Source organism: Eulemur rufifrons, chromosome 7 (genome assembly GCF_041146395.1).
Source record: "Eulemur rufifrons isolate Redbay chromosome 7, OSU_ERuf_1, whole genome shotgun sequence".
Taxonomy (NCBI): Eukaryota; Metazoa; Chordata; class Mammalia; order Primates; family Lemuridae; genus Eulemur; species Eulemur rufifrons.
In genome coordinates, this window is record NC_090989.1 from 114,915,817 (window position 1) to 114,935,025 (window position 19,209).

The 19,209-nt window shown below is 38.2% G+C and overlaps 1 protein-coding gene and 1 non-coding gene across 2 annotated transcripts in view; one reads left to right on the forward strand and one right to left on the reverse strand.

Moving 5' to 3' along the window:
- Positions 1-19,209, forward strand: part of GK5 (glycerol kinase 5) — a 64,616-nt gene that overhangs the window by 36,905 nt on the left and 8,502 nt on the right. The window contains exons 10-12 of the mRNA XM_069473146.1: positions 1,022-1,148; positions 2,867-2,971; positions 15,401-15,495. Of these exons, the coding sequence (XP_069329247.1) occupies positions 1,022-1,148; positions 2,867-2,971; positions 15,401-15,495 (327 nt within the window). The remainder of the gene's footprint in view (positions 1-1,021; positions 1,149-2,866; positions 2,972-15,400; positions 15,496-19,209) is intronic.
- On the reverse strand, positions 5,746-5,876 carry LOC138389011 (small nucleolar RNA SNORA49). Its single transcript, XR_011234455.1, has one exon. It is a non-coding gene; the product is annotated as a small nucleolar RNA SNORA49 (small nucleolar RNA).

Sequence of the window (19,209 nt, forward strand, 5' to 3'; positions counted from 1 at the left end):
CGTCAGCCTAGCTCACAGCAACCTCAAACTCCTGGGCTCAAGCAATCCTGCTCCCTCAGCCTCCCTAGTAGCTGGGACTACAGGCATGCGCCACCATGCCCAGCTAACTTTTTCTATATATTATTAGTTGTCTGGTTAATTAATTTCTATTTTTTAGTAGAGATGGGATGTCGCTCTTGCTCAGGCTGCTCTCAAACTCCTGACCTCGAGTGATTCTCCCGCCATGGCCTCCCAGAGTGCTGGGATTACAGGCGTGAGCCACCATGCCCGGCCTCCTGCAACAGCTTTAACAGAAGGTATAGACCACCTGTCCCTAGATGGACAGTCCCCACAATTGCTGTCAGAGCTGGCAAGGGAAGGGGAATTTAATTCCCAAGTTACACATTCATTGTCATTTAGAGAGGATCAGTCTTATTCAGTCTAGGGATAGGTTCAGGGATAGATTAAGATATGGCTGGAAGAGTTATATATTAGTGAGAAAGGGTTCTTTCGATGTGTTTTGATCCTTAAAATATTGTTGTATGTATATCTGCATTTGACTATGTTAACAAAATATTATGATTTTTCTTTTAACAAAAATGTATGATTGGGAAATGGATGGTTTTGACTTACATCTATTTATGATGAAACATACACACTTAATAAAAATTTGTGAGGGTCAGTTATTTTGACTAATGAATGAAACCTCTGTAAGTTGAAAATGAAAAATCTTAGTTGGTTTTTTTCCGTACAATTTTTATTCTTACCTTCATTTCTAAGATTATTCACATGATACTTAAAAGTCATGAAGTAGGTTGCTCATTGAAAATTCTTCAGGCACATTAATTATCCGTACAGTATTAGTCCTAGAGAAACTCCTATCCTATAGTTGTTGCTGTCTGTTCTCTTTGGGATTTTATTTTACTTATTTAAGAAACAAAAATATGTTTAATCATGAGAATACAATGAGTGAGGCAATGGAATGTAATGAAATGGACCATCACTAAGAGCAGTGAGTCTTACATTTGAACATTTTTGGTAGGTCGCCGACCAGCAGTCAGCCATGTTTGGAGAGTGCTGCTTCCAGACAGGTGATGTGAAATTAACCATGGGAACTGGAACGTTTTTGGATATTAATACTGGAAATAACCCTCAACATACTGTTGGAGGTAAATAGTTAGAATTTATCTTATTAATAAAGTATCATTTTGAATATATTCATATTTAAATTTTATGATACTTATACCATTTTTCCATTTTATGTTAAGGATATTCTCTGACATGTTTTTTCATTATTATTCTGAAAGATCATTTCCTTTTTTTAGCCTTTAAGTTAAAAGCATAGGCTGGGTGCTGTGGCTCACGCCTGTAATCATAGCACTCTGGGAGGCTGAGGCGGGAGAATCTCTTGAGCTCAGGAGTTTCAGACCTATGTGAGCAAGAGCAAGACCCCATATCTACTAAAAATAGAAAAATTAGCCGGGTGTGGTGGTGTACACCTATAGTCCCAGCTACTCAGGAGGCTGAGGCAGGAGGATCTCTTGAGCCCAGGAGTTTGAGGTTGCTGTGAGCTAGGCTCACACCACTGCACTCTAGCCCAGGCGACAGAGAGAAACTGTCTCAAAAACAAACAAACAAACAAACAAAAACATAAAAAAACCAAGAAAGATATTATAGAAAAATTCAGAAGGATTAGGGTATTTTAGTCAGCTTTCCAAATATTTATCTATAATATACGTTATAGTTGTTTAAAACTTCTTACTAGGGCTCCAAATTTTTTTCTCTGTGTTAGAAAATTCTTTTGTGAATTTTTTTGGGTGGTAGTCCTCAACTAGTGATCCATGCATGTTTAGGGTTAAAACTTCCATTTCCTCCATTGCTCTTCCTAATGGAGGAAACCTGGGATGTGCAAACCAAGAAATCTAGATTGTGGAATGATACCCTGGTGGGCTAGGGGCTCATAGTTCAGGTTCTTTTGCCCTAACATGATGACTAAGAGGTGGTTTAAGAAATATTTTTCCTGCCTAACATCCCCCATCAAGCTCTTCCTTTGCCCCTAACTGGGAACATGGAAGCTAGAAGATGTTGATTATTGTATTGTAGATTATTTCTATTTAAAAACTTTGTTTGGAAACCACAGGTAAATACAATAGCATAGTTTTCTAGTGAATCAATCTCATAGTAACCTTTTATTTCTCAATTAAAATACTTATTGCTATGTTTCTGGAGACATAGATAAGCCTATAGCTAATGAAAAGTAATATTCAGTGTTCATATTCTATACCAGGTACTGTGTGAAGTTCTTTTTATGTATTAACTAAGTTTATTCTTTTTTTTTTTTTTTTTTTGAAACAAGGTCTTGCTCTGTTGCCTAGGCTGGCGTGCAGTGGCACAGTCATAGCTCACTGCAGCCTCAAACTCCTGGGCTCAAGCTATCCTCCCACCTCAGCCTCCCAAGTAGGTAGAACTACAGGCATGCACCACCATGCCTGACTAATTAAATTTTTAAAAATCTTTTATAGAGATGGGATCTTGCTGTATTGCCAAGGATGGTCTCAAACTCTTGGCCTTAAGTGATCCTCCTGCCTCAGCCTCCCAAAATGCTGGCATGAACCATTGTGCCCAGCCTTAGTTTATATTTATAGTAGTTACTCTGTGAGGTACTAACCATTTTACAGTTGAGGAAACTGAGGCTAAGACCATAGAAACTTGGAAGACCATAGCTAGTGAATGCTATAAGGCTGGGATTTGAACTCAGGCAGTCTGACTTCAGAGGCACTTTATAATTTTTTTTAAAATAATCAAATTAGTCCATTGTAGAAGTCTCTGTAATGAATTATATATTTATCGTATGACTTATTCTTTATTTGTTTGTTTGCTTTGTAAGGCTTTTATCCATTAATTGGGTGGAAGATTGGGCAAGAAGTTGTCTGCTTAGCTGAAGGCAATGCAGGAGACACTGGTACTGCCATAAAATGGGCTCAAGAATTAGGTAAGTCATCTTTTAAAAAGATTTCACAGGCCAAACTTAAAGAATTCAAGAATACCGCAGGATTGCAGATCAATAGGGAATGAATGAATTGTTCAAATAAAACATTAATATAAAATGACATGTACTAGAAGAAAATACAGGATATTTTTATGATATTGGGATGGTATAGGGCTAAGTATTAAGGCCAGAAGGCATAAAGAATAATAATAATAGGTTTAAGTATATGAATTGTCAGAATGTGTAGGGAGAACTATGCCATAAGCAACATTAAAAGACAAACTAATAAAAATCTGTAGCATATTGTCAGAAAAATTAATAAAATGACAAAAAAATGGGCAAAGGACAGAAGTAAAGGTATTTCATAATCAAATAATATTATGAAATGCTGTTCACATTCAATAATCAAACAGATACACATTTAAAAAATGATATTACCCATCTTTATTGTGAATCTGTCGTCAGATTAGTAAATTGGATGGTGATCAATGCCGGTGGAAATATAAAGAAAAAAGTATTCTTTTTCACTGGGATTAGTGTTAATTAGTATGGCCTTTCTGGAGCATGAATACGATGTATCATTTTAAAGTGTGCAAACTCTCTGTCCTCAGTTCTGTTCTTTATTTCCTATGAAAATCATCATACACGTGTACAAAGACATATATATACATGAGTGTTTAATACAGTAATTGGAAATAAGTTCTGTTTAATAATAAAGCATTAGTTCATGACAGTGGAACATTTTACAGTTACTTTAAAATAGCAGTGTAGCTGCATATCTTATTGAGATGGGACATTATCTATAATATTATTACATCAAGGAGAGGATGGAGCAGTTACAGAATAGCCCGTATAAATATTTTTGGCCTTTTCTTTAACTGCTTTATAGAGATATAATTCAAATACCATATAATTCAAAGTGTACAATTCAATGTTTTTTAGTATTTTCATGGAGTAGTGTAACCATCACCACAATCTAATTTTAGGGCATTTTTGTTTTCTCTAAAAGAAACCTCGTACCCATTAGCAGTGACTCCCTCTTTCTTCCTACTCCTTCTCCTACCCTTAGCCCTAAGCTACCATTGTGTCTCTATGGATTTTCCTATTCTGAAATTTTTTTTTAATGGAATCATATAATATGTGGTCTTCTGTGAAGATCACTGGAAGCTCAGGAATGATTGTTTTAATTGATGAATGTGGCCTCTTTCATTCGGCTTAATGTTTTCAAGGTTTACACGTGTTGTAGCATGTATCAGTACCTCATTTCTTTTTATTGCTGAGTGATATTCCATTATATGGATATACCATAATTTATCAAATGTCCATTGGTGCACATTTGGGCTGGTTTCTACTTTTTGGCTGTATTGAATAGCCTATATATTATATAACCATATTTCATGCATAAAGTGTAAAATGTTATATACCAATGTATTGGTAGTAGTTATCTCTGATAATTAAATTATGGGGCAGGCAGTGACTTGCTACTTTGCTGATTTGAACTGAGCTAATTTGTTTAAACATAAAGATAGTTCTTTTGGTGGAAAACACACTCTAGGAGGAAAATGCCAATCAGTTCTTTCTCTTTCTCTTTGAACCTATACTTTGTATTATAAGCATAAGATGACTTAATAACAAAAAATGGTAATTTCAAGGCTCTTTGTCATTTAAAAGTGTCTTCCTTCTTAAATGTGTTCTAATATTCTGGACATGTATCTTTAGATAACTCTAGATTATCAGAAATAAAATATATAGGTTACATATTTCTTCTCTTTTAGTTACACCTTTTATTAATCTTACTCCTTCCCAGAAGATGCAAAGAAAAAGCACAACAGTTAATTTCACATTCATCAGTTTAAAAAAAATCATCATTCCTGAGTTTCACATGACATCACGTGCACGTTATCGGTGGGAATCTTTTCTGCTGCTTAGCTGGGTTGAGGCTCATTCATCGTGATTCTCAAATGGTGAAAACTCTTCCTCTGGGAGATGGGGCTAAATGACCCTGACCTCGAAAAGTGATGTGATTCTTGATATAAAAACAAGCCCTTTCTGAAGGCCAGTCTCATCCGTGACAGGAAAACATCTGTGATGTTTCAGCTGGGTGTGGTGGCATGTGCCTATAGTCCCAGCCTACTCGGGAAGCTGAGGCAGGAGGACTGCTTGAGCCCAGGTGTTCGAGGACAGCATGGACGATGTAGTGGAACCTTGTCTCTTTAAAAAAAGTGTTTTAAAAAAAGAAGTGATTTTTCAGCCAAACACTGAAGGAAGAGTAAGAGTGCTTGAACAGGTGGGGGATTCAGTTGGTCAAGGAGTGGTTCAAGCAGAGAGGACCAGTGTGGAAGGTCCCTAGCAGGGATCATGACCTATTTAAGGGACCAAAAGAATGCCCTATTTCTTTTCTAAAACTGAGGCAGTTCCCATTTCTGCTGTCCTCCAGTATCAAGGGCCAGGGGACAGCTTTTCTTTAGCAGTATCACTTTTTTTTTATCTGAGATGACACAAAACACTCGTTAGTGTTCCCAAAAATGTTAGGAAACCTTTGATACATTCTAATATTTATCAATAAGAAATTATTCCGTAACAAACCTGTTTGATTTGTGTTCCATGTGACATGAGGTGTGTGTTAAAGTTACACCAAAAATTTTAGCTTTTTACTCTGGCTCTTTTGAACATCTGCATCATCTCTTACTTATCACTCACCAACACCTCTATCCACTGCTTCATTAACACAAGCTGTTAGTTACAAAAAGGAAAAAGTAGGATTCCTTCTTGTATCTACTGTCAGCTCAACTTGTAGGCCCCAAAAGAAAGCAGAGTCTAACGGGGGAGGGACATGTGCTTTCTTGTCTATCCTCAGAGCAGTATCACTTTTAATTGCTATGTATCGCATCTGCTTGCTCTGGGAAATCCCTGAAAGACTTCTAGTACACATTTGAAATTACCCAGGCCTCTTGTTTACTAAAAATAAAGGAAACTGGTTTCTTGTCTCTGGGTACCTCCCGAAGAGAGTTACAGCCTCCCTCATTAATGAGCAGATGAGATAAGCATTCTCTCATATATGAACTAATTTCAAGTGATGATGAATAGGTACATGTAACTTACAGTGAGCAGGGTTCAGAGAAGATGGTGATCTTAGTTCCTGGCCCTGCCTGCCTCTGTGCTTCCTGCTGGGATGCCACAATGAGATAAGTATGGCTTGCTGCTGGAGTTGGAGTGGAGCCCATACATGAATGAAGCCTTGAGTTCTTAAGCAGACTATGCAGACCCAGGATCTGCAGAGGGCACCATCTGAATGTTATTGTGAAAATACTAGCCGCTGATGAGGACCCTGTCAATGTTCTCTAGGGGTACAACTTGCTGATGCAAGAGAAAATCCCCTTAGCATGTGGAGAAGAAAGAGCTGGCCTGGCTTATCCCTGAGAGAGCCTGCTAACATCGTACATTAGTACTGTTTGTTCTGAACTGCTGCCTAGCTGAGGAGGCCTGATCTCTCACATTCATACCTAGAGCAACCTGAGAGCTGAAGGTATTCTCTTAACTCTCACTCTCTACCAATCCCAAAAGCCCAACCTGAAAGAGCACAAAGTATTTAAGAACATACCTTGAAGGAGGGTGACCAAGCTCAACCAACAGCAAACAGGTAGCTCCTGCAGAGGCAGAGGTAATGGAAGAAACAGAAGATTAAAAAACTGCAATAAGAGAAAAGCTTAGTGAAAATTCTTAAAGGGACAAAAGAAAATATTGCAAAGAAATGTTTGGAAAACATGGATTTTGAAGAACAACAGTCATGGCTGGGCACAGTGGCTCACAGCTATAATCCCAGCAACTTGGGAGGCTGAGACAGGAGGATCCCTTGAGCCCAGGAGTTCAAGGCTGCAGTGAGCTGTGATTACACCACTGTACCCAGCTTGGGTGGTAAAGTGAGACCCTGTCTCTTAAAAAAAAAAAGCCATGCTATATAAAAATGTAAAAAAAATAATAAAAAGTAGAATAAGATGCTGCTGAAAACCCAATTAAGGGTTAAAGAAAAAGAATTTAAAAACAAAAAAGAAAGAAAAAAAAACTGAAAGGTAAGAGACATAGGGGAAAGATCAGAGACAAAAAATGTGAATGCTAGTCTTTTTTCTGGAATGTTGCTTTTCCAGAGATAGGAAAAGTAACAGATGAAAATGTAATAACTAAATAATTAAAAATGAACTTCCCGGAGCTGAGTTTTCAGACTGAAATGGTTTACCAAGTTAAAAAAATAGAAACACAAACTTAGTCATATGTGGATGAATTGTCTGAATCCTAAGGGTAAAGTAAAGCTGCAAGACAGGAAGAACAGTTTTATTTATTAAATATAAAGAAAAAAGATTCAGACTGGCCTTACTTCTAACAGTTGGAAAGTAGAACATCTACACAATACAGAGAAAAAAGGAAAATGAGCCAATGCTCTGGTTCCTGGCTAAGATATCATTCATATTAAGTGTAAAACATTTCTTGGTCATGCAATATATGCTTTCTGAGCATATTATCCAAGGAGATACTTCAGCCAAAAGGAAATGAACAAAGACGTCAAAATTTAGGCCGGGCGCGGTGGCTCACGCCTGTAATCCTAGCACTCTGGGAGGCCGAGGTGGGCGGATCGTTTGAGCTCAGGAGTTCGAGACCAGCCTGAGCAAGAGCGAGACCCCACCTCTACTAAAAATAGAAAGAAATTATATGGACAGCTAAAAATATATATAGAAAAAAAAAATTAGCCGGGCATGGTGGCGCATGCCTGTAGTCCCAGCTACTCGGGAGGCTGAGACAGGAGGATCGCTTGAGCTCAGGAGTTTGAGGTTGCTGTGAGCTAGGCTGACGCCACGGCACTCTAGCCTGGGCAACAGAGTGAGACTGTCTCAGAAAAAAAAAAAAAAAAAAAAAAAAAAAAAAAAAAAGACGTCAAAATTTAGAAAGCAAAGTATACAAAAAAGGTGTTTTATAAGTAAAAATATTTTTAAAAGGATTTTTTTAACTGGTAGCAGGCCAGATTTCTCTTTAGTTGATTCGAACTGCTCTTATACTAAACTGATTTAAGTTTTCTCACTGTAATATAAACATTATTTTCTCATATTAAGAACATAGTTTTTGATATCCCCTTAAGACTGAAATTCTCTTAGTGCTCAAAAAATCTCCTATTAATCCAGCCTTGAAGATTTTGTGTGTGTGGTTGTGCTACAAAAGAAAGTAGTGTTTTTGTTAAATGTGTCAAAATGGTATTCTTTTTTTTTCTTCCCATAAATGCTTTAATTCCATGATGTGTAATTTATGGGGCAAATTGCTGGTCAGGAATAGACAATAGAGTGTACATTGTTTCTCTTCTGTATTCTTCTTTCTGTTTACGTTTTTGTCCATATAAATCCCTTTAAACATACACACACACACCCCTTCATACCACCAAATCCTATTCTCAGTGCTTAGGAAAGCAAAAGAGTGGCACATCTCAGTTTGTTATGTAATATGGTTAGCATTGAATAATTTTTTAAAAAGTATTTAAATGGTACATGAAAATTAGCCACATGAAAATTTGAAATGTCTTAAGTTGCACAGGGCCAAGAAAAACATTTTGAGACACAATTTAATAGTGTTCCAAAAGGTAAAGAAAATGATTGTAATTCTGTAAAAACAGTACTTAGAGGAAAATGATGAATGCTTGTTAAGAAGAAAAAAAGAGAAGCACAATAAACTTCCAAGCCAAAAAATATAAGCATATACAAATCATAAAATTGAAAAAATGAAAGTAAAGTTGATAAGCTAAATCTCTTTTTAAAGTACAGAAGTATTGATTCCCTGTATATGTTTCACTGGGTACACACACACACACACACACACACACACGGAGAGAATTACAGAGAGGTGGAAATGAGAACTATTTAACTTTTTATTTGGAAATAATTTCAAACTTAAAGTTGTGAAAATAGTACAAAAACTCTTGTATACCCTTTATCCAGATTTGCCAGTTTTTAACATGTCATCATAATTGCTTTATCCATCTGTCCATCCACTTACCCATCCATCCATCCATTATCTACCCATCCATCCTCTATGGTATAGAATAGATAAATATTCATATCCATATAATTTTCTGAGCTGTTTGAGAATAAATTGTGTGCATGATGTTCCTTACACTGTCACTGTGTATTTCCTAAGAACAAGAATGTTCTCTTACATATCTACAGTAAGGTTTTTAATTTCAGGATATTTAACATTGGGTATAATTTTTTTATCACATTTATAATCCATATTCCAAATTTGTCAGATGTCCCAATAATGTCCTTTTCATGGCAATTTTTTTTGCAATACAGGATCCAGTCGAGGATTGCTTATTGTATAATTTCATTTAATCTGGGACAGTTTCCTCAGCCTTTCTTTGCCTTTTATGGCATTGACATTTTTGAAGAATATAGGCCAGTTATTTTATAGAATGTCTATCAACTTGGGCTTCTCATGACTACAACCAGGTTATATAGTTAGTTTTGGCTGAAATAAACGTAAGTGATACCATGTTCTTCTCAGAATATATGTATCTGGAGATGGAAGGTGTCTGTTAGTCCTGTTTTGGTTCTTTTAATTGTGTGTATGTGCATAAGATGCTTTCCCATTTCTCCGTTATATAATTACTGTTTTTCCTTTTGCAATAAATAATTTGTGAGGAGATACTTTGAGACTAGCTAGAAATCTCATTTGCCAAATCAAAGTCACACAGATTTTTCTCCCATGTTTTCTTCTAAGAGTTGCATAGTTTATGTTTTACATTTAGATGTATGATCCATTTTGAGTTAATTTTTGTGTAAAGTGTGAAGCTTAGATACTTTAACATTTCTTTTATAGCATATCTGTTGGCAACAAATTCTCTTAATTCTCCTTCATTGAAGATTGTGTTAGTAGTCTTTATTCCTGTAGGTTATTTTTGCTGGATATAGAATTCTGAGTTGACAGTTCTTCTTTATTGATTGATTGATTGATTGATTGAAATAATGCAAGCATCTGTCATTATTTAAAGGTGTTATTCCACTACCTTTTGATCTCATACTTTCTGATGAGAAATCCACAGTTATTTGAATGTTTGTTCCCCAATATGTAATTGGTATGCTTTCAAGATTTTTTCTTTGCCTTTAGTTTTTGGCTTTCAGTTTTATTATGATGTGTCTGGGCATGAATTTCTTTGTTTTCTGTTAGAGATTTACTGAGATTCTTGCATCTATAAATTTATATCTTTTGTCCACTGTGGGAAGCTTATAGTCATTTTTTCTTCACACAGTTTTTCTGTCATTCATTCTCCTGGGACTCAAATGATGAAAACATTAGGTCTTTTTTACTGTTCCACAGGTCCTGGAGTCTCTGTTCCCATTCATTCTTTCTCTCTCTTCTTCTTGCACAATGTTTTTTCCCCTCTCTTGGAAATAGGATAGGATAATTTCTGTTGATCTGTTTGCCAGTTTACTGCCTTTTCCTTTTTCATTTCCATTCAGCTATTGATCCCAACAAGTGAACTTAAAAATTTTGATTATTGTATTTTTCATTTCTAAAATTTCCATTTGAATCTTCTTCATATCTTCTATTTCTTTGCTGAGATTTTCTCTTTCCATTTGTTTCAAGGGCATTCATCCTTGCTTCTCAGAGTATAGTTATAATAACTGTTTTAAAGTTTTTGTCTGATAATTCCAATATCTATGTCATCTTGGGGTTGGTGTCTGTTGTCTTTTTCCCTTGTAAGTGGTTAAGATTTCCCTTGTCCTTCAATTGTTGGATCAATTTTGGGTTGTATTAATTTGAGGTTGTATCCAAAATTTGAATATTGTGAGACTCTGGGTCTTGTTTAAATCCTGTGGAGAATTTTAATATTTTAAATTGTTACAGTGGGCAATAAATTTGAATATGTTGAGGTCACAAACTGCCTTCTTTGGGGTATAGTTTCAATGTCAGTTCAGTTTTCAAAGCTTTTGCAGTGCTATTTGAATCTGTTCCTTGTTTTTGCCACCCAGTGGTCAGTCTGGGCTGTGGTCTACCTAGAAATGAGTTTTCAAAGCCTTTGGTTTATTGTTTAAGGTGTATCTTCACGTGTACAGCTCAGGGATGAGACTAGGAGCTCATAAAGAGTTAATTTTCTTGAACTCCTTTTCCTCAGTGATCTCCCTGGTACTTTCTGACTCTCAGGGGGCCCAGTCCTGGTGTTCTGTCTAGAAAGCTGGTGCTTTAGTTTCCCTGCTCTACTGAATACCTTCTGTTACTGCTAATACCTCCCCAGCCAAGTGGCAAGAGGGATGAGAGAAAGAAAGAGGAAGGGGAAGGAAGAGGAAGGACTGTAGAAAGGGGAAAAGCAAAAGGATTTCCTTAACGTTCTTTTTTTTTTTTTTTTTTGGCCAGGAATACTCTCTTGAGAATTCCTTAATGTTCTTGTCTTCAAGTTTTCGTTGCCTCTGGTGCCATCTCTGTTGTCACTGCAGCCACAAGATTGCCTGGGGTATGGGGGAGGAGAGACCAAGGGAAAAAAAAAGCAGCAAGCGACAGGGATTCTGCCTATCCTCGTGGCTGGCAGTTTTATGTGCCTGTGCTGCTGGGCTGCTGTTGCTGCTACCATGAGATTGCCTGGGAGCCAAGGGCTAAGAGAATGAAAAAATCTAAAAAAACAAAACATGAGAATCTCCCCGCTTTGTCCTGTAGAGACCTGACCCCTGTCTCTTGCTGCCCAGACCAGAAAGAGTAGGCTTCTCTTGACGCTCTTCATATTTGCACCCAGTGTACAGATCCAGGTTTCAGGTTTCAGGCTGTCCCTGAGTCTAAGCAAGGGGATACCAGAGAAAATAAAAAACAGGAAGCTCACTGCCAATTTGGTGGTACTTTGAGTTCTCCTGTCTGCCTGCTAGCTTTTTCTTTAGAGTCCTTAGATAGCTTTTCTGTGCATTCCATCCAGGAGTCTTAGTTGCATTCAGAGTGGAGTGTGCTTATTCTAAAACAGTGGTACCCAACCTTTTTGGTACCAGGGACCGGTTTCATGGAAGACAATTTTTCCATGGATCTGGGGCGTGAGTGGTTTTGGGATGATTCAAGTGCATTACATTTATTGTGCAGTCAGACCTCTCTGCTAATAATAATCTGTGTTTGCAGCTGCTCTCCAGCACTAGGATCACTGCCTCAGCTCCACCGCAGATCATCAGGCATTAGATTCTCATAAGGAGCCACAACCTAGATCCCTAACATGCGCAGTTTACAGTAGGGTTCGAGCTCCTATGAGCATCTAATGCCACCATTGATCTGACAGGATGTGGAGCCTCAGGCAGTGATGCAAGCAATGGGAAAAGGCTGTAAATACAGATGACGCTTTGCTCTCTCTCCTGCCTGCCGCTTACCTCCTGCTGTGCATTCTGGTTCCTAAGAGGCCACCAACTGGTACGGGTCTGCTGCCCAGGGTTTGGGGACCATAGTTCTAAAAGACTTTTCGTCAATAAGCTCATCTGAGAACAGTTTAAGTGGAAGATTATTTAGAGAAATAATTCAAGGAAGGGATGGAACAAACAGTAAAGAATGTGAATAAATGGACTTCTCAGCCTGCTGCTACATTATTTGCCCATGAGGCCTTGGCAGAGTCAGAAGCCTGGGGCGGGGGTGGGGAGCAGACACTTCCCAAGACCTCTCTGCCCAAGGATCCTCCAGCTTGTTGTCCTGGTGACCCAAAGCTCTCGGCCACATGCCCCACATGCTCTGTCCCCTGCCAGCTCTCTGGCCTCAGCTGGTGCCCATGCCCACTGGCTTTCTGGGCTCCAGTCATGAGGGTCTTCTCTCAGACCTTGTTCTCCCCACAAGCCTTTCTGCCCCAGAGCCTTAGCACATGCTGTTCCCTCTGACTAGACACCCTTCCCTTAACCCCTGGCCTGGTTGACTCTTCATTCTTTACTGCTTCACACAAATGTGGCTTCTGCAGAGGCATCTCAGATCCCTGGACAACAGTCACTGCCTTGATACATCTTCAGAGCACCCTGTGCTTCTCCCAGCTCTTGTGCAGTGGTTGAGCAAGTCATCAGTTGCTCAAGGTCTGTCCAGTTCTGCCCTTAGACTCGGGTGCGGGGTGTCCCTGCCATGGGTCCCCTGCTTGGCAAGACTCCAGTCCAGACCTTCTCTGTCTGCGGCTCCCCTCACAGGATAAGGAATCTGTGGGGCCCTCTCAAAGGCCAGATCCTCCCCTTTAGACCACACTCCTAATACGAGGGACTCCAGAATGTCCCTCAAGGGTGGACTGTGTCACCAGTGGGGTAGCCAAGTGGCAGCGGATTGCAGGAGATATGGGCAGCTTGCACACAGGGATTAGAGTGTCCACACGTGTGCATGGGAACCTCTCCTTGGGCCAAGATGGCTGGGGGTGGGAAGACAAGCGGGCAGGCTGAGGGCCAGGCCAGCTCTTCTCATGCCCACGTTGGGGCAGGGAACTTGGAAGTCACAGAAGTTTTAAATTAGAACCTGGTCTTCCAGGTCACTATCAAAGCATTTCTCAGAGTAGGGGAATAGAACATATTTTATTTAACAGTTAGCTTGATTTATAACTTCCAAATGTCCAGACATATGGTGCGAGGCCTCTGTGTATACTCTTGCCCTGGCCCCGCTGGCACTGGGGTGGGCATGGGTGTGGGTCAGCCCCACCCACTGGATTATAAGCTCCACCAGGGCAGGCAGTGTGTGCAGTCCCCGGCCCAGGACACAGTGCGTGGCACAGAAGAGCAGACAATAAATATTGGCTGTGAGTAACAAGAAGATAGGCCAAGTAAAATACTTGGTGTGGTACCAATGTCCAAAAAAAAAAGAATGTGAATAAGATAGATCTCTTTTTTTCTGTCTTTGTTACCAAAAACTGTCCTCAATCATCTGTCTAGTATTTTTTTTATATCTTGTATTGATTCAAAAATTTAGATATTTGGACATGGTTTTTTAAAAAGTATAGATTTTAAAACCAGTATTTTGTTTTTTAACAGTATTTTTGAAGTGCTAGAGATATTTTGATGTATTATCTGGACATTTTGAACAAATGAATGAAGCATGGATCTGATAACAGTCAATTTGAGTAAAATTTGTAGTTATTGAATGATCCTCATTAACATGAGTTTTAACATAGGTGCTCCTTAATTATCTTTCTTTACCAACTGTTCATTATAACAAGTCATATAATGAATACAACAAGTTTAATTCAGGCTATCTAAAGCCAGCAATATTTATTATGACTGATTCCTAAGCTTTGTCATCTGATCTACGCTGTAAGTTGTACATGCTCATTCAGGAGTCACTTCACAAACAAGGACATCCAAATGGCCAATTAAAAGGAAGTCAACTTTATTAGTCAACAGGGAAATGCAAAATCAGACTGCTATGCAATACTATTGTAATTGCTAAAATGAAAAACATAGATAATATCAATTATTGGTGAGAATATGGGATAACTGGAACTCTCATGCTGCTGGCAGGAGCCTTCAGTTGGCACACCTACTTGGAAAAACTGTTTGACAGTATCTACTAAAGCTAGTCCTAAATGTGAAGACCCTAAAACTAGCAATTCCATCCCTTGTTATTAACAAATAGGAATATATATATATATATATATATGTATGTATAGTGTATATATCTCTCTCTCCACCAAAAATAATGTACATCAGTTTTCAATGTGGCTTATTTATGTCAGCCAAACACTAGAAACTACCCAAATGCATATCAGCAGAATAGATTAATAAATTGTGTATAGTCGAATAATGGAATACTATGTAGGGGTAAGAATAAATGTCACAAGCATGATGTTGAATGGAAGAAGTTTGTATCTTGATATGGGTGTAGGTTACCCTAACTTTGTTCATACTATACAAATTTAGGTATAGTTTTAGGATTTATGCATTTTTATGTATGTATATTATATATTTCAGTAAACACTTTACTGCATAAGTCTTGATTTTTTGTTTTTTAAAAATTGACTTTTAGTGTATTTATTTGTTATTGGCCCCTTATTGAACTCACTAGATGGAATAGCTTTTCAGTGGATTCTCTTGAGTTTTATAGGCAGATGATACTTTCATCAGAAAACTAATATGACATTTATCTTTTTTAATGCCAAAAATCATACATAGAATTGATTTTTTAAACTGCCCAATGTCTTTAAGGAAAAAGTAAAGTCTGGTGCATACAGAGCCTGTCCAAGAGAGGCTTCTACCTCCCTTGTCCCTTCTGTGGGCTCATAAACCTATGAACAGTGTGAGAACTCAGAATGGCCTAGAACAGAATGGCCTTTGTGTTGACCCTTTGAAGTGAGTGACCTTTTATATTATATTCATAATAAATGTGGATGCAGGTAAGTACTAGTCATATAACATAATTCTGTTTGTCCCTCTCCAACCTCTTCATTTTGTTTTAGGGTTTTTTGTGTTGTTTTTATAGATCTTTTCACAGATGCTGCTGAGACTGAGAAAATGGCCAAAAGTTTGGAAGATTCTGAAGGAGTTTATTTTGTTCCATCTTTTAGTGGATTGCAGGTATTTTTTTTTAAAAAAAAAGTTAATGATAATTATAGACATTTTTCTTCTTCTACCATATTCAAAATTATGCATGTACCACTCTGTTAACCTGAAAATTTGGGCACTGAACAGAACTAAGGGCACTGAACAGAACTAAGATGAAAGGTACTAAGATGAAAGGTACATAGGGCTGAGAAGTTACGCTCTGACCTAGCATGAATTCCATGAGAGAGCAGCATGTTACTGAGTGTGACCCTGCTGTTTGGCTTTTACTTACAGAATTCAGTTGGCTTCTGCTTAGAACTCTATCCCTGTGGAACCTAAGATTTGGCAGGTTTATCACAGCACTTTTATGTAAGACCCTAGGATTACCTTATCATAACCAAGAATAGCCATTTCCCAGTAGGGGACATATATCAGTTGATTGGCAGTCTTTACTTAGAGGAAGTATACAATTGAGAATCAGAAAAATAATGTCAAGGTACATATTATACCACATACATGCACACATGTATATATACGCATGTATTTTGCAGTTACATTTGTAAGTTTTGTTAACTTTTTTAAAAGGAAAATCTCTTTGTTAATTGTTGTGATAGAGTATTTGTTCCTTTGCGTAATGAAAAAGACAACCTAGTAAAAGATTTGTTTTTGTAACATTTAACTTTGTATTTAATTGAAAGATTTGTGATACTGTCTTAGATTTTAGAATATTGTTACAAAGACTTTTAAAAAAACTTTTCACATATATTATTATGAACAAAATTGCTTTTTTGGGAAAGCTTAAACTAGTCCTTTTAATCCTCCTTTAAGTGTTTTTTCTTTTCAAAAAATTAAGTTTTCTCTTCCTTCTAGTCCATCCCATATTCAGGCAATCAGTTACAAAAACCCAAAATTTGAAAGTTTGGGTAACATAGTGTAGAAACTGGTGGGAAAAAAATTAGGTCAAGGTGTTTTTTAAATCTTTCAAAATACTAAACTTCCAAACTAGATTTAAAAATGAGGATTATTTCAATATCTGTAATATTTTTCTTCTAAGTACTTTATTCTAAAGGATTGAAAGCTTATGAATTGTGCAGAGAGTTTGCATTGCATCCTTTTCACAGTAACGTGAGGCAATCTAATGATAGGACAGATGCACCCACGATAGGACAGAAAGTGAAAAATATTTATCTAAAATTGAGGTTTCAGGAGGAAGGTTAGATGACTGATTGTCATCAGCAAAAGTAAGGTTTGATTAAGTAACTACCGATTCTTTCCTTTTGCAAAAATTTGCTGGAAGACTTAGTAGTGACTTTGTTGTGGCAACTCTGTCTTTAACTTTCTCTATCACCTCACGTGCCTATGAAAGTAACAAAGTATGTGATTTAAAAAAAAAAAAGCAAAGTATTGCAAAAGCCCAACAGATTTAGATACAACCATCACAGATAAGATTTTTAATTTAATTTTGATAACAAAATGTCCCTGTCCTGCCATGATTGCAACCTGGCAATATATTGGCAGTTGAGGGCAGGTGGAGGAGGTGATGGGATGACTGCAGGCCAGATATTCATTCCCTGCGTAAAATGAAACTCTTAACAGGAAACTGAAAGTTAATTCAAACAATAGTGTGTTGATACTAAGCTGATTGGATAATAGGGGAGAAGATCACCTATAAGCTGCCTATGTCAACAACTAGAGAAAATGAGGGATGGGGAATGGAAGGAAGGAAGGTTCAAGTATCTGTGATATTGTCTTTAATTTTAGAATATTGTTACAGCCTTAGATCATGGGAGTCAGTATGTTGAAGGCTTGTAGTTTGGGGAGTGGGATACTAAAGTAGAGAATCAGTGGTCATCTACTTAGATGTTAGAGTTACTGTGACGATGGCAATAGTAGGATGGATAGGACTGTAGCCAAGTCCAAGTCTTCAGAGGATGTAGAGTCATGTTCCAATGATAGTTGTTTTAGTTTGCAAGGAACAAGCTTGCTTAAGCCAACCTGAGAGAAGCTGGTTTTTCAGATTTTCCTGAGGACTGGAATTGGAAAGGAGTCAGCAACTGACTTAGCAGCTCACAGGGTTCTTTGGTTTCTTGCTTCTCTCTCTAGTTCTGCTTTTTCTCTTTTCATTACCAGCTTTGCTCTGTATCCCTTCATCCTCATAGCTTCTGCCAATTGTTATTATTTTTCTTATACTTTCTGCTTTTTCACAACTTAGAAATATCACATACAACCTTCCTCTACCGTACACATCTTTTTAGCTTCAGTTCCCCCATTGATGGAGTCTTTTTCTTAGTGTTTCCTAGTTTTGATTTCCAAGGGGAGGTAATCTGACTGGACCACCTTATCTTTTCAAGCTTTGCTCAGACTTTGAGCTAGCTGTGCTCACCCACCTACAGTTGGGGTGGTGGTAGAGGGTCTAGGGCATGACACATGGTAGCTTTAGACAACAGAGCTGATGGATTCAAGCAGTTAAGCAGTTTCCTTAGAAGGGGATGAAGTCATCACATACTATAATTGACATCTCTAGTTTTATGAGTGACTGGGCATCTGTATGGTGGAAAGGGTAAGGGAGATGTGATACTGCTCCTGATGTGGACCTAAAGCAAACATAGGGGAAGGAAAATGTCTGCTAACATTAGAATCATAATGGCCTAGAGTGGTCGCAGGAAGTTAGAACAGTATCTTCTGGTCCCTGTGGTATGGAATCATGACAATCCTTTGCCAAATAGCTACAACTGAAGCCATTTTTACAGCACAGAGTCAAGTTTGCTATAACAACCACACAATGAGTGGAGGGAACTCCTTGGAAGAGGTTATAAGAGAAGTTTAATTACAATAGAAGAAGAGTTCAGAAGGCACAGTAAAAAGGTTATGAAGAAAGTCAGTAGTAGTGTGAAGGGTTTGGATAAGGAATAATAAAAAAAATAATAATGGTAGTGGCAGCTAGCTTGTGAATACTTATTGTATCAGGCACTGTCCTAAGTTCTTTACATGCATTATTTCATTTAATCCTCAGTAACTCAGCAAGGAAGAAGACACTCCTGTTCTGAACCTAAGGAAACTGAGATTTAGAGCTATTAAATCTCTTGCCCAGTCTCACACAGGTAGTGAGTAGCAGAGCTGGTTTTGGAACCCAGGCAGACTCTGTTCTGCCATACTGCCTCACGGTATGGCATAAAATATTATGGCAATGGGCACAAGAGGCCCGTTCTGCCATACTGCCTCACGGTATAGCATAAAATGTTATGGCAATTGGCACAAGAGGCAGCGGAGCTCATGTTCAGGGTCTAGATTGATAAGGACAAGAGGAGCCATGTTGGTATTAACCATCCTACAAATCGCTATCAGATTTGGCTGAGATCCCAGTGGTGACAAGGATCCTGGGGTAGTTAAATCTATGCGTTGGCAGGACACTACTAGGTTTGCCCAGGGTGCCAAACAGAACTTTGTTGAGTCCTGCTGTTCCTAGTTGGTTGATGGTTCTGGGGAGGCTCACCCCATACAGTTGAAAATCTGCATATAACTTTTTTTTTTTTTGAGACTTGCTCTGTCACTCCAGCTTGAGTACAGAGGTGTCATCACAGGTCACTGTAACCTCAAACTCCTGGGCTCAAGCAGTCCTCCTGCTTCAGCCTCCCGAGTAAGTGAGACTACAGGTGTCCACCACGATGCCTGGCTAATTTTTTCTATTTTTAGTAGAGACAAGGTCTTGCTCTTGCTCAGGCCGGTCTCGAACTCCTGAGCTCAAGC